At 45.2% G+C, this 16,092-nt stretch overlaps 1 protein-coding gene across 1 annotated transcript in view; it reads right to left on the reverse strand.

The window, feature by feature from the left end:
• The window catches only part of SLC16A2 (solute carrier family 16 member 2), a 135,818-nt gene extending 120,476 nt beyond the window's left edge, over positions 1 to 15,342 (reverse strand). The window contains exon 1 of the mRNA XM_044235034.1: positions 14,819 to 15,342. Coding sequence (XP_044090969.1) covers positions 14,819 to 15,242 — 424 coding nt within the window. The 5' untranslated portion in view covers positions 15,243 to 15,342. The remainder of the gene's footprint in view (positions 1 to 14,818) is intronic.
• Between the last annotated feature and the right edge of the window lie 750 nt (positions 15,343 to 16,092).

A 16,092-nucleotide genomic window follows, 5' to 3' on the forward strand; every position in this document is an offset into this window, starting at 1 on the left:
GGCAGAAGGAAAGTGAAGGAAGGCAAAGAAGAGGGAAAGGAAGAGAGAGAGAGAGATTGATTCAATCTCATTTAGGCTCTGTGACTAATTTTCATTAGGCCTGCTACCTAATTTCTTTTAGCATCAGGGCATGGGAACTAGTGACTATATTTGTAGCCAGATTAACTGTGTTTTGAAAAAATCTGAAAACGCTGTCAGCTCTTTGAAAACATGGCTATAAATACATTGTGCAGAATAGATTCATAATGCTATTCACAGAGCAACTGGACAAGGATCCACATTCTCCAGACATGTGAATACCACATACTGCAGCTTGAATTTTGGCAGCAGCTGTGTTAATCTGCAAACAATAGGAAGCAGGGAAAAGACCCCAATAAGAGCAAAACGGACATCAGTATGAAGTAGGGGGATTTACACACATGGTCTTCCTTAGGCCCTGAGAAAATTGAATAGTCTCGAGGAGAAGCTGGAAGTTATGATATGTTCACCTGTACAGCTATGGAGCTGTACATATATGTACACATGAACATACATATGTACATGTATATACATCTGCCTATGTGAAGGTATATGTATGAGAGAAAGAAATGGGCACTATCCATGTATATAAATGTGCATGTGTGTACCTGTGGGGGTGTGTGCTTTTAGCTGTCTGTCATGAGTTCAAGCTTAAGATCAGATTGTGTGTATAGTTTTATCCACACAAGTGGTTGGTTATACATATGCGCTTCATTGGTGATGCCTCAATCCAGCTATAGATGCATAAGAACATGTGCAATTTATCTACAGTTAAATCTATAGATTTATAGATTTATAAATCAACAGATAAATTTATATACCTGGCAGTCATGATGACAATTTATATATAAGGCTCAAACCAGTTTTCAAAATATTTCAAAATATTACATCCATCCTCTCATTTGAACCTCACCACAAAACTGTGAGATAGAAATTATTATTTCCTCTCCTCATTGTGCAGATAAAGAAAGTGAGATTGACAAAGGCCAAGTGACTTGGCCAAGGTTGAAGATTAGGTAAACCACAAATCCAGGACTCTAAATCTGGTCCATCTGATGTCAGATCCTGTGCCTAAGCCTATACCACACAGCACAGAAAGAAATGAGGCAAAGGAGACTTGAACTCTGGGGTCTTCTGTATGATCTCCCATCCCAAGGGTAATTTTTCTATTAGTACTAAAACAAATTCCATGGGGAAAAAAAAAAAAGAGGGCCCCAGGGCAAGTGCTATTCTCTGTTGAGCCATGGTTTGAAGAATAGTCTGCAGGTTGCTGGTCCTGCCTGAAGACACTAGCCAAGTCCATGGATGGGACACAGATGAGTCATGGCCTCTTTGAGCAGATGCTCTCTGGTGATACTTTGGAGTCTACTGGGGGTACTTTCTGGAGTTAAGAGCCAGGACAGTAGGTTTTTCCCCTCTATTCTCCACTTTGCTCTCGGTCTTTCCTCTTCCTAAACGCCACAGGTTCCCAACATCTGGTCTGACCGGTTCTACCTAAGTCTTCCATGTTTGAGACATCCTGTGAGGAAGGCAGGTACCACAGGTCTAGCTAAGCCTGAATGTGAGTACTGCCATCCCAGGGCAAAGCAACAAATAAGTCCATCTGAGGTTTTGCTAACCTCCCTTACCCTGACCCCTAACTCTCCCCAGCTTGTTGGCCTGTAGAACTAAGGAAAACATGCTTTTGGTTAGTTTTTCCATAGGCAAAATCTAGGTCAAGGCAAAAAACTACTGTGTGTCCTGGAACACACACTATCCTGTTGTTTACTGTTTGGATGGTTAGTACCTGGTCAAGAGCAATGGAGATAATGATAATGATTCCAAGGTTTCAGGATCACTGATTTGAAGGTCTTGAAGACAGGGCTCAGGGGAGGAGGAATGGTCTCCTAGTCATTTCAAGGCTACTATGACTGTGCTCAGTCATTCCAACTGGTCACCAGAATTTTAACTTGTTAGTGTTTACAGATTCCTTCATGGGCTCCTATTGGGACTTCCAGGCATTTGTCCTTCTCTCCCTAGCCCCAAAAGATAAACCCTCCTTCCAAGTAACAAGATGGGAGGTCCCAACTGGCAAGAAGGTCATGGTGTTTGGCAGAATCTTAGCAAATTTTTAGGAGGTGGGTTGCAGAACACCCTGTTGTGGATGGAGTTATTCAGGTTTCAAAACTGTTGTATGTGGCTGTGTAGACCACCTGTGGTCGTTGGTTCCCTCCAGAACTCAGGGAGGAGCTTAAAGGTTGATGTGGTCAGTGCAGCATTACCCAACATGTGGGCAGTGTTATGAGTTTAGGGCACCAGTGGAACAGGGCCACCCCAAATGAGAAAAACATAGATTTAATGAATTGTTTCAGAAGCTGGCAGTTGAAAAAAATAGTGCATAGGGCCTCTAAAGATCTTAATCTGGTCCTGAGCTTGGCCAACATTAGAGTAGCCCAGATGGTACCTGGATAAAGTAAGTTTACCCCCAGAATTCCTGACTGAGTAATGCTAAGCTCCCTTGGGCTCACCTGGGGTTACACTAGCCTTCTAGTGAGATAATAAGAATAGCAAATGCTTATACAGCACTTACCATGTCCCAGACACTGTTCCAAGCTATATATAACTCATTTAACAACTCTATAAGGTAAGTACTCTTATTATCCTCCTCTTACAAATGAGGACGTAGCAGCACAGAGATGTTAAGCGGCCTGCCTAGAGATGCAGCTAAATGGTGGAGTAAGGACTTACTCAAGCAGTTTGGCTCCAGAGTTAGTGCTCACTCAAGAAGGCTCCATGAAGGGAGAATTCTCAATAGTACTTCACCCATAGGACACAAACTCCCTTTTAAAAAATAAAGCCGAGATCTTAGGAAGGTGATCTTATTAGAGAATATTCAGGAAAGATTTCCAGGCATGGTGACTCAGCATATCATAATCTCACCAAATCTCAAGTTTGCATTGAGGTACTTGCTTACTTATGCACACATGTTCTCTCTTTGCTTCTTTTGGATGGAATTCTCCGACAAGACAGGATGGAGACCACAGGATAGCTACCCTTTCCAAAACTCATCTCTTCTCAAATCTGGGAGGAAATGTTTTCCATTTTCATCAGAGTTGTTTTCTTACTCACTACTTCACCATTCCCCATCACCCAAAACCCCTTTGGTTTACAGAAGCCACTGGTTATAAGCACTAAGTCTCTGGGAGGTCCAGTATTCTCATTTTATTAGTGGAAAAATTGGGGCTGAGAAAAGGGAAGGGACTTTTCAGTGTCACAAAGCCAGTAAGAGAGCTAGAAGCAGAACCCAGGTCTCCCGATTGCCAGTCCAGTACCTTTCTTGATCCCAGTCAACAAGACTTAGCAAGGCCCAGATCCTTCCTTCCATGACCCTCATTTCCATCTCCCTTAACTTTTTGACTCCCGATTATTTATTTTCATTGTACCATACTTCTTCTTACCCGTACACTTAAACTCCAAGCTGCTATCAAGTTAAGGGACAGCTCTATTCCAACTTCCAGGTAGCTCCTACATATCTGTCCCCATGGACCGTGAAATGAGGATACCTGGACTTTAGTCTCAGCTCTGCTAAATATTAAGTGTCTGACTTTAAGCCACTCACTTGCCCTCAGTTGGCTTTCCATTTTCTGAAACTATAAAATAGGAATTCAAATCTCTAGTGAACTTTTCCCTAGCTAAATACAAACCACATTGACTTTCCATCTTCCAGAATCCCTCAACATAGCACTTGTTGTGATTAAAGATGTTGTCACATGATGAGATTCAACTGAGTATTTTATTTCATAACTGTCTCTGTTGCAAGGATAAACATCAACTAAGATGTAAACTACAAGGTGCTATACACAGAGGGGATTGTTACCACTCAGTAGTTTTCTAGTAGTTGTCCTAGGGCTCACAGCATCTGGAGATCTGTTTGGGACTCAGGATAAGGGGCTGAGAGCTGTTGCCATTTCTGCTCTCATATCCTTTTATCCCTCCCCTCGGACCTCAGACAAAGTGTCTGGACTGCTGACATGGAAGAGCAGGTGGTGTAGGTTGGGCAGGCTATGCCACAAGCCATTTGCAGGCACCTCATTCCATGGCCCAATGCCCAGACATCCTCCCACCCTTTGCCCTTCCCTGCAAATGTCCTCAGTATCTTCCTCTCCTCCTGCCCCTCCATTCCACCCTGCCTGCTGGGTCAAGGCCTAATGGGGAACAGTGACTCACTGGACTCTCAGAGGGCAAAGACCCAAACTCTGAGCAACAATCAAACTGTCCAATTCTCAACCTTCATCCTGCCACTGCCCAATTCATAGGCTCTTCTTCACTTAACTAAATCCCATCTTGAGTTACAACTCTCCTAGCAAACCCTCAATTCCTCTTGATTCCTCACACTCATCTCTCCTTTTCCACATCACCACAAAAAAATTGTATTCAATTATATATATATATATATATATATATATATATATATACACACACACATATATGTATACACACACGTATTTTTACTACTTAGCAATAATCTGCAGTTTGGTATGTTATGTATTTGCAAAGAAATTATAAACTTGAGGCATTTTTCCTTCTTCGCCTCATCCATGGTTCAGCCTTGCATACTTGCATACAATAAACACTTATTGACTTGAATTGAACCAACATTAATTGAATTGGGTAAAGGGTATGGGAAAGGTTTGTAAGCAGGGGAAAAACTAACATGTCTTGGACATTTAGTATGTACCTGGCTATATGCTAGGTATTTTGTATGCCTCATCTCATTTAATCTCCATAGCAATAATGAAACATGTTGTTGTTATCCCTATTTTATATATGAGAAAACTCAGACTTTGAGAAGTTAAAAACTTTGTCAAAGCCAGCCATGTGGTAACTAACTGAATTTAGCACTGTTTGATTCCAAAGCCTATATTCAAAGATATGTAACAGCTTTAATGCCTATTAGCAAAGTGTTGATTAAATAAAATATGATATACCCATATAATAGAATACTGTGCAATTATAAGAAAGTGAGGACTTTATGGATTTAATGTTTAGTAATATCCAAGACATATTTTGAAGTATAAAAGCAAGGTAGAAGATAATATGAAGTATGGGCTACCATTTGTATTTTAAAAATAGAGTGTATAGGGCTCTCTGCTCAGCGGGGAGTCTGCTTCTCTCTCTCTCTCTGCCTGCCTCTCTGTCTACTTGCGATCTCTCTCTGTCAAATAAATAAATAAATAAATAGAGTGTATACACACACACACACAATTGCTTGTACATATACAGAATATCTCTGGAAGGACACACCAGATAACACTGGTGGCCTCTAAGGAGGTGAACAGGGTAACTGGGAGACAGGGGTTAAAGAGAGACTTTACAGTGTTGCATCTCTTGAATTTGGTCTCATATTAAATAAATAAAATTACATTTATTAAAACACAATACAATCTCTTTCCACAAAGTAGAGTCTGGGGATTGAGTTTGGAAAAGTTCAGGGAGAAAAAGGGGCAGTATGCCAGTGAATTGGATTGGGGACCTCCCAGGGTGCCAAAAGCCCCATCCTTTGCATCCATTTCCCAATCCCTCTTACAAACCAATCTCCATTATAATCATCTGACTATAATGTTAATTGAGGTCACATCTTTCCAGATCTCAGTTCTCTACCTATAAAACAGGAACCAGATGGGGTAGGATGAGATGGTCTCCAAAATGCCTTCCAGCTCAGACATTTAAATAACCAAAAATCAAAAGGGTGAATCCTACTACATTTGAAATCTTAGTCTCAAAGAAGGGCTTGGAGATTTTGTTTTGTTGTTTTCAACAAAGAAGAGAAACATTTCCATTCAGATGTGCCTACTAGATGGTCTTAATGGAGGCTCCCTAAGTGGTCGCTGAAATTCCTGTTCAAAACTGCTATTACAATCTTCCTCCAAGCCTCTGGCCTTCTGTGGCCTCTGTTCTCCAGGACTATCCTGTTTAGAACACAAGGAAGTAGGCCCACTCCAAAACTGAATACAAAAGAGCAAGGCCCTTCTATGCTTAATGTTCCCTGGCCCAGACCTTCTGACCCTAAATATCCCTTTCCTTCTTCCTCACTACTTGCAAGAGAACAGAAGCTCTGTGAGAGACCCTCACCTGCCACTCACCACCCCCCAATCCCTAGCAATTCCTACCAAAAAACGCAGTCCTTGACTTGTCGGGAGGTTTGTGAGATTCTGCCAAGTGCTGTAACTATTTTAACATGCCTTATTTCCTTGAATGTATATGACCTGGGACCTGGCCCCTCCTTTCTCTGGGTTCTTAGAGAACTGAGGAACAAAGAAAGCACAGCCATTCCTTAGCTACAGAACACCCAGATCAAACTGCAGAATAATACAGAGGGGATACGGGGAAGAAATTGAGTGGGGAGGTAGAATGTGAAGAGGAGGATTGATTTCCCTTCCAGAAACATTTAGAGAAAGATATAGCAACTCAATTTCTAGGGGCTGGGAAAGATTACTGGAAATAAGAATAAGAATCTCACAAAACAAACAGGGTTGCTGGGGGAAGGAGGGTTGGGAGAAGGGGGGTGGGGTTATGGACATTGGGGAGGGTATGTGCTTTGGTGAGTGCTGTGAAGTGTGTAAACCTGGCGATTCACAGACCTGTACCCCTGGGGATAAAAATATATTATATGTTTATTAAAAATTAAAAAAAGAATAAGAATAACACCAACCCCTTCACAGTTTACAAAAATCTTTTGTACACATAACCTCACTGGATACTTCATAGTCCTATAAAATATTGTTAGTTCCATTGTGCAGATGAGAACACTGAAGGCTAAACAATTAAGAAGAGACCATTTCTATGGTCCTTTTTGTACCCAGGGATCACGACTCTGAGTAGAGTGAGACGGGTAGCTAGAGGAGTATGTCATACATCACAAGACTGTCAGACTTCTGTCTACTAAAGCCTTTCTTGGCCATCTTTTTTATTCCTTAGTCATAAGGATGCCCTGAGGCTACAGGAATGGAAAACTTGGCAGCAGTCTTCTTGGTAGCTGCTTCTTCCCATCCTTACTATGTATTAGGTGATATAAAAAAGCAGGAATTCTGGACTCAGATTCTCTGTGTTCAGATCCGAGTTCTGCCATTATTTCCTATATGAGCTTAAGCAAGTTAGTTAACTTCTGTGCTTCTTTTTATCTACAAAATGGAGAAAATAATGGTACCTATTTCATAGCATTGTTCAGAAATAATGGCACAAGTTAAGAATTTAATATAATGTTGGCCCAGACTTAATTGTAAAATGCTAAATAAATAAATAATAGTAATAGTAATAATAAAAAATAACTGGCAGGGAGAGCTTACAGGGAGTCATCTCCATACTTTTAGCCAGTCCCCCTGGGATGAGTGGCAATACCACATGAAGGGGATGGGTGGCAAATAGAAGAACCCTTTTCTTTGTGAGAAGTTCAGTGACCCAAACAAGTGACTGAACCTGTAATCTCAGCCTCATAAGTGCTGTGTTCTAAGCAACTCTGCTAACTGGCTCAGACAGACATCACAAGCCCAGCTATACATACACACGTACACACAGGCCTGGACATATGGATGCATATATATACCCTTTCAGCCTGGATAAGAAGGTGGGTGGGTAGATCCACAGGATAGGCTGAGCAAAAAGACTGTGTAAGGACTGTTTGTTTAGCAACATTTCCTATCCCCTTTTCCCTTCAGCTATGCAGAAGCAGGAAAGCAACTAACCTGGGAGCCTTACTTCCTCTCTTTCTACCCTCACTGAAGGTACTTTAGACTCTAGTTAGGACTTGGGTGTCTGCTTCCTTCCTTCTCTGACTCCTCTACATTCAACTTTGTAGTATTTTTTGGCAAGAAGAGAGATGGTGGGACTCAAAATAGAATGAAGACTTCTGTTCTACCCAGAACCACTGAAGTTACTGAAAACCAATCTGAAATCTCTGGAGGATCAGTTAGCACAGAACAAGAAAAGTAAGGACTTGAAGAGAAACGAGTGCAACTGACCAGGATATTTGTTGAATACAATTGGGTAAGACCTGCTACAATACTATTTCCTTGGCTGGGGTCCCAGGGTTATGAAAAGAGAGGTTGTGGAAATGACAAAAACAGATTCATAGCAGCTATCTTACTGCAAAAATCCAGAGGTGATGACTTCCACACTCTTGAATGCTACATAGAAAGTCACCCTTTCCCCAGAAAGTAGAGAGTGAGAGAGGGAAGAAAGGAGAAAAAAGAAGAGATTCCTCTGTGGGATGTGTAGAGATTGCCCAAGATCCTGGCTGGAGGACTTGGGCCTGTACAACATCTTAAACTCCAGCTGTTCCTTAATTGAGCAAGAGAAAGAAAAAGAAGAGCGATAACAATACTGTGAGGAAAGGGGATGGCATAGCTATCAAAGGTGATACAAATGGACTATGAAAATGAAAGGATCCAGGAAAATATGGTTAAGACAGCTAATTTCATCCCTTCTTTTCCTTTCAACCCCAGAAGCTGGAGCAAAGTAGAAGATAAAGGTAGGCAAGACTACCAGGTTGAAGAGGCTTATACTTCCTCAAGGCATCCAAACAGGCCACATTCAACACCCACAAATAGGTGCCAAGTGATTTCACATTAGTAACCACAGCACCCACCTTCAAGGTAGGTAATTAAATCTCCTCAGGCTCTGTCATTCCTAAGATGGGAGAGGGCTGGAGTATCCTAAACCCTCTTCCCAGTAACCTTTGGGTACCAAGAGGGATTCAGGATAAAAAGAAGGATGGAAGCAGAAACTTATAAATATGTTTCCATGCTCCAGTGTTGGGGAGCTCAAAGGGGTCCAGGCCAAGACGTACAGACAGGCTGGCCATATCCTCTCCATCACCCTCACCTAACAAGTTTTTCATTCTGGGCCCTTTGTGCTAGTCTGCCATAACCCCTACAGAAGCCTCTATTATGTTAAACCTGATTCCATAAACAGATGGGAAAAGACTTCTTTCATAATCCATGGCTTCAGGTGAGGTGTATGGGGTGTGTGTGTGTGTGTGTGTGTGTGTGTGTGTGTGTTATGAATAAAGACTTTTCTCTAAGGTTTGCTAATTGAATCCCAAGTGAGAAAGTTCCTTTAGGCAAGAAAGTTCACTCCATCTTTTATACAATCTGAAAAGAGTAAATGATTATTTCTTTTCAAAAAGGCAACACAACAAAAAGATGCTGGTGGTAAAAGCAGTATACCCTCTTGAGAAACTGGTCTGTTCAAAAGGTCAAGAAGTCATATTTTACATATTTCTACAAATGTTGATAGTCCAGCTGCTTGTTTATTCTTCATGGCCCTGGGGGAAATGTTTCCAATGACAAGCAAGTATAAATTTAGGGGGAAATGAGAGAGAGTTCTATGTCTGGTACTTCAGTAGTCACACTCTCAGCTAAGCCCTGAGTGAAGCTGAAGTTGACCAGGGATTGTGGATACCCAGTAGGGCCTCCTCTAGGATTGAAACAGCAGTCCTCCCACACCCATCCACAGTGGGACTGAGCCAGCAGCTCTAACCCAGTTATAAAGATGCCCTGTCTGAAGCCCCCTGAAGAAAGCCACTAAGTCACATTTAGGAATCTTAGTGTGCTCTTCTATCCTGAAGTAACAGGAGACCAAGGTCATAGTAAGCATGCATTTCTGGGAAATAAGAATGAGCTGTAGGAAATTAAGTTTCAGGAGAAGGGTCCAAACTGAGGCTTCAGGAAATGCTTATAGTTTAATGCTTGTTAGTAATAGGCCCAAATGACTGGAAACAGTAGCATAAAGACCCTGCTGGCTTGAAGCCAGCCAAGTTAAGGGAATTTTCTTGGGGGCCCAGTTCCATACTGAGCAGGGCATTCTAGGAGAAGCAGTTGCTTATCCAGAGTTGCCCTTACACACTTGGCAAAAAGGAATGGATCTTTTCAACCACAATGGTATATATAAGCAGCCCTATAATCTCTAAACACATATGACATGGGAAAATAATATCTATTTTTTTCATTGTTTCCCCAATCTCTTCAAACTGTCTACATCTTCATTCAGGCAGATTAACAAATTTCCATTTTGTCTGAATGAGTCAAAATGTATGCCAAGTGAATATTAAAGAATAAACTATCACATAATTCCAGAAGGGCAAAATCACAGAGGTATAAAGTTCATCTAGTCAAACCTGTTCATTTTTCAAATAGATAAACTGAAGTACGGAGAGATAAAATACCTGCTCAAAGTCACAGAGCTTGTCAGGGGCACAAGTTGTCCAACTCCTAGTCACTGTCTAGCTGGTATTACTAAGATCACCAGCACTTTTGGGGTACAGATTTATATTCAGAATGAGCATTTGAGGCCAGTGGACAGCAAGCCAGGGATCCAGCCTCAACCAGCTACTCTAGCTAAAACAAGCAACCTCCCAGTTGGCTTCCAAATACCCCAACCTCTCCTTCTCATCCTTTCCGATATGAGTCAAGATCCTAGTTTGGCACCCAGTTTGGCTGGAAAGGAGGCAGAAGAGTTACTTGAAAGATACTTGACCAATGGCCCTGTGGCCCAAAGCTCCATTGCAAATTCTAAGCCAACCTAATCAAGTTTATCTGGACAGTAGGCAAAAGCCTTCAGACAAAAGCAAGACCCTGGAAGATTTGCTCAAAGAATACCTGGTTCCTAAACTAGGCAATTTAGTCATCCCAGTGAGACACTGAACCAAGTAATAAAAGACCCTAAGATGGGGAAGAGAAATATAGTCTACCCTGCTTTTGACCCAGCCCATCATTGGAACTCTCTGTCTAAATACATAGTGTTCCATTTTCCCCATGCCTAGAAAATTCTGTCTCCATTTGAGTGATCCATGAGTCTGAACTATCTTGTGCCCAGTAGTAAACTTTTCTGACCATTGTCCCTTTCCATGGGTGGTGAGAGCCTTAGTCTCCATCCTCCAACCTAGGAGCCTGCAAGGGCCATGCTTATAAACTATCCAACAAAAGATGCCTCCCATCATATCTTATGGCTCAGTGTTAGACTGGCAGTCAAGGTGGAAAGTGCAGAGTAATGGGTTTACTCTGGAGCTCATTTAAAAAGACCTAGGCTTGAAGCTAATGTTACCAACTCTAGCTTGGTCTACCTTATCCTCTGGATCCCAACCCTAAGACTTCCCCAGCTCCAACCCACTTAGGATTCCAGTAATGACCTGGGGCCCACAACCAATGATACCTTGTTCCTCTTTACCCTCTTTCCTCCAAAAGTCAACTTCCCCTGGGTCCTATACCTGGAAGGAATGGCAGACAAAATGTTCCTGAAATGGAGGCAACTGACCAAGGTCTGGTTAAGGGGAAGGAAGGAAAAGATCAGGGGAGAAATGAGCCCATACTTTTTGCAGAGCTTGTGGGAAAGCTCAACCAGAAAGCATGCTATACTTTCCACCAGGTTGCCTGGCTGCCCTGTCCTGTCTGCTGCTTGGTCTGAGCCGGGGAACTCCCAAATTTTCTACAAACTCTGCAAGAAGTATAGGTCCATCTCTCTCCTGATTTTTTCCTTTTTCCTCTAAACCAGATCTTGGTCACTTGCCTCCATCTAAGGAACCTTTTGCCTGCCATTCCTCCCAGGCATAAGACCCGGGGAAGTTGGCATCCCTTCAAAAACAGGTGAAGAGAAGGCACAAGATACACTGTTAGTGCCACCACAGAACTGTATACATCACAGATATACATAAAATTGTACATTGCATGCTCTAGAATGGCCTGAATTTCACTTCTCTTCTACTTTCCAAGGCTTTTCCCCATGCCCATAGACTCCTTTGATGTGGAGCTAGCCCCCAAATATCAAAACCACCTTTTGCTAGGGCTCCCTCATAACAGTGCCAATTATCCAGAACTCATAAAACCAATCAGTGGCTGCTTTAAAATTGCAAAGATATTAGGCCTAGCCAAAGAGAATCTGGGTTGTCGGATGCCTCCAAATATTAAATTCATAGATTTTTTAGAGATGAAAGTCATATCAAACATTAATAGAAATGGACAATGCACCACATTAATAGAAATATATAATGCATCAACCTCCCTGACTATGGGGGTATATGTTCCATGTTCCCCAGAATGGCTATTAGGCAAATACTGGCTCATAAACATTTTAGCAAGCTTTTACCAGCTTCTTCTATCCCTTTGAGACACCAGTGCTGTGGCACAGGTTGCTGGGAAATTTTTTAAGACTTTATTTATTTATTTGACACACAGAGAGAGAGAGAGCACTAGCAGAGGGAGCAGGGGAGGGAGAAGCAGGTTTCCAGCTGAGAAGAGAGCCTGATGCAAGGACACTGAAGGCAGACGCCCAACAACCAAGCCACCCATGTGCCCAGAAATTTTGAGTAAATTGCAGAAAGTATGTGGAGGCAGAGACATTTTTGGAATCTCAGGATCTGAATGGTTGCTTGGGAAAGCTGAGGGGCCCAAGAAAGGTAATGCTAAGGATGAGATTTTCTAGGAACTCAGGAATGTGGTGGGGTATTCTTGACCTTTTCAAAATAAAAACTGAGGTGTTCTCAAGAGCATCCAGTATCAAAAATAACTTTCATGAATTCAAGATACACCACAGCAAGGACCCAAGCCAAAGTATTCTGAGACCCTAGGGATATACCAAATTCCTTTCTGTCCCTTCCTGACCTATACTCACCATAATTTAAACCAGTAGACCCAGCCCTTCAATGGACCTAGTCTGTGTCAGAATACACACCAGCCACACCTCTGCACAGCCCACTGCGCCCCCCCTCTTTCCCAGCTGCACTGTGAGGTCTTGACCGGAAAGTCCCAGCCAGCCCTCCCCCTGAGTCCCCTATGATCACCTACTTTGAAGTTTGTTCCCCAGCAGTAAACCTCTTCCTGGTAAAGTAGTGGTTTTTCCAAGTTTTATTACATATTCTGAAAGGCCCAGCTCTAGGCCTGCTCACACCACATGAATACCAGGTCCTAGCTTCAGCCCTTCCCCCACTACCTCCCATGAAGTTTCTCCCAGACTTTGCCACTGAATCTGAAGGCCAACAGCCAGCCTTCAACCACAGAGCAATGCAATGCTCAGCAGGTGCCATCCAAGGTAACCTAGGGAACAGGCAGAGGCCTTATGCTGGCTGCCTTCACAAAAGCCCCTGAACTGCATCAAAGCAAGGAAAAGGTAGTCCCAGGGGTGAGTATGGCAGTGACCTTACTCCCAGAAGTTGTTTTACACAGTCCAGGGACCCCCTACACTTGGGCACCTCTTGTGGCCTGGGCAGTCTCTGCTCTGGACAGCCACTGAGGCACATTCTAATTTTCAAGTGGGACCCACATATTGTGGTGCCAATGGATCACAAGATGTACCAAGAGGTACCCCAATCCTCTTCTTCAAAGGCAGTGAAACTGCAAACTTTAAAAAAGGGCTGGGTCCTTGGTTCAGAGGAAGGTAGGAGTGGCTGTTCAAGGGCATGGCGGAATCCATAGGTGGACACCCTAGATTCAAGGTTTCTATGTTCAATAAATAATCCCAAGGCACCCCCAGGGGGGCAGTAGAAGTAGGTGTTGGGGTGGTGAGATGAGGGAAACCTTCAGCCTCAGGGCAATACTATGAAAAGCCACAGAGTCCCAGCAGACAGTGATTCTGTCCTAAAGAGCCACAGAAGGAGAGAGCTTACAGGTAGAAGGCATCCCAAGTCCCTCGCTCCCTCCCTAGACTCCTCATCAGAACTGCTGAGGGGCATCGCCATTTGACTTTCTGAGAAAACAGGATAGCTCCTCCAACTTCACGGCCTTGGGCAGATTCTGTGCTTAGAGAATGCAAGGTTGCAGTCTTAGGGCCACAGGCCTAGAGAGCAAAGGTTATGCACCCCCACAGCCCTGCTTGTCTTAGGGAAGAAGACCAAGTCAGCCCCATGGGAAAGTGGGAGAGGTCAAGGCCGGCATTCTGGCAGACGGCATCCTGAAGATAGTGGAGAGACTCTGGTGCCCAGGGAGGGCAAGGCTCAGGTTGGGGGCAGCTTGGAGTTAGTCTCAAGGCCCAGCCTGCCAGCTGCCTTATACTTCTCTGGCAGGAGACCTCGGAGACCCCCCTCCCTGCTTGCTTTGGGGTTCAGCTCAGAGGGCACAGAGATCTGCTCACTCCCTCAGAGTGGTAGAGGACTACCTGGCCTGGCTGGGCCATAACCACTGCAAGCAAAGCGACCTACGCACACCTCACTCTCTCTCCCTCCCTCCCCCTCTCTGTCTCCAGCAGACACACACGCCTGCCTTGTATTTGACTCTTCGCTCAGTCACCAGGATTCCTAAAGTGTTTTTGACAGAAAACACCTCCATTCCCTGTTGTACAGGAACCCGGGCTGCTGCGGAGATCCGCAGTACGGAATTTCTCTGAAAGCCCTCCCAGCCTCCCAACTCTTCTCCTCTCTCCATGGACTTCGCATCGCCTCCAAAACAAACAAAAACAAACAAACAACAGCAACAAAAAACAAAACAAAACAAAAACTGCAAATATTTTCCCGCACTACACATGGTCAGCATACGGAAGAAGGAAAAAAAAAGTGCGTCTGGATTTGAACCAGGCCAAAAAGTTCATCCCTTGCCTGTGATCAGTGAATATCCCAGGTCCCACCCAAGGGACGTCTTGCGCCTAGTCTCCGAAGGTAAGGGTGCCTAGAGCCCCGCAACCTCCGCCTTAGCAGCGCCTTGGGCCCTGAGACAAGGGGGGAGGAGTCGAAGCAGAAAGCTGGAGGGGCGACTCCGACCCAGAGGTCAGGAGTTGGCGGCAGTGGGAGCGGAGGACACCCTTGCCCAGAATGCCAGGAGGGGCGCGCGGGGCCACTCACCTGCTTGGAACTCCACTTGGCGATTTTTCTCTCTTTCCTCCTGCAGCAGCATGGAGTAGAGGATTCCAAAAGAGTTCTGGATGCCAAAGATGGAGCCGTTGCACCAGGTGGCAGCGAAGACCACCATCCAGCCAAAGCCACCTTCGGGGGGCTGAAAGCCACGGTCAGTGCCGCGGGTCTCCACGGTGGGCGTGGACTTGGATTCATGCACTGGCTCTGGCTCAAATTCCAACTCCGGCAGGGGTGCAGGGTCCGGTAAGGGCTGTGGCTCTGGCTGTGGCTCCGGCTGTGGCTCGGGTGGAGGCACTGGCACCGGCTCAGGCTCGGGCTCTGGCTCGGGGCTACCCACCCACTCCTGCTGTTCCTGGTCTGCCTCCCGCCAGGGCCCCTCGGCTTCCTTGCTCGCTGGGCTTTGCAGCGCCATCTCGGCAGGGGGACTGTGGCTGCTCGGGCAGGAGGAGCCGCTGTGTGGCTGGTACTTGTTTCGGCAGCGGCGGCGGCGGCGGCGGCGGCTGCTGCTGCTGCTCCGAGCCCTGCTGCTGCCGCTGCCTCCTCCTCCCGGCTCCGCGCCCCAGCTGGCCCGCCTGTCCCGCGACAGACGGTCCCTCGAGTCCTCTCCTCCTCCTCCCACGTCCAACCCCCCTTCTGCTCTCCCCATGTCATCTCTCTCCTCCCCCTCCTCTTCTCCCCCCCTTCCTCCCTCAACAGGCAGCCGCTACAGCGTTGCTCTTCTCCCTAGCCCTTCCTGCTCCCCACACTTGCCTACCTACTCTAGCCACTGCTCCGTACCTCAACTTCCTTTCCAAACTACTGAATCCTGTCCGCCTTGTCCAGATACCCAGTAGAAGGAGTGTTTAAATGGTTTTTCCACAATCTGTCCTGTTCCCCCTGCCTTCTCCAAAACGCACTGGTCAATCCAGAATTTCCAGGCAAGACCCCACTGTCTGTTTCTACCACTCCCTTCTTCCTCACAAGCAGCCTGGAACTGAGGTGGCCCAGGACAAGAGCTGGGCTGTGAAAGACCCCACTCTGCCCTCAGAATTTCTTTGTCCCACACTTGGGCTTGGGGAGAGGGACCTGGAGGGGAAACCCCAGACCTCAGACAGAAGGTGGGCAAAATCTTTTCGAGCAGGGGACTCAGCCTTCCAGGGTCCTGCTCAACCCCCCACCCCCAGTCTCTCCCCCTTCGCCCCCGCCCTTCCCAGCAAATCCCTGGCGGGGGCGCGAAGGGGAGGAGACAGCCCGGCAGCGAGGCCCGCCCCTCCGGGCAGTCA

The sequence above is a fragment of the Neovison vison genome, chromosome X (genome assembly GCF_020171115.1).
Source record: "Neovison vison isolate M4711 chromosome X, ASM_NN_V1, whole genome shotgun sequence".
NCBI classification, from domain to species: Eukaryota; Metazoa; Chordata; class Mammalia; order Carnivora; family Mustelidae; genus Neogale; species Neogale vison.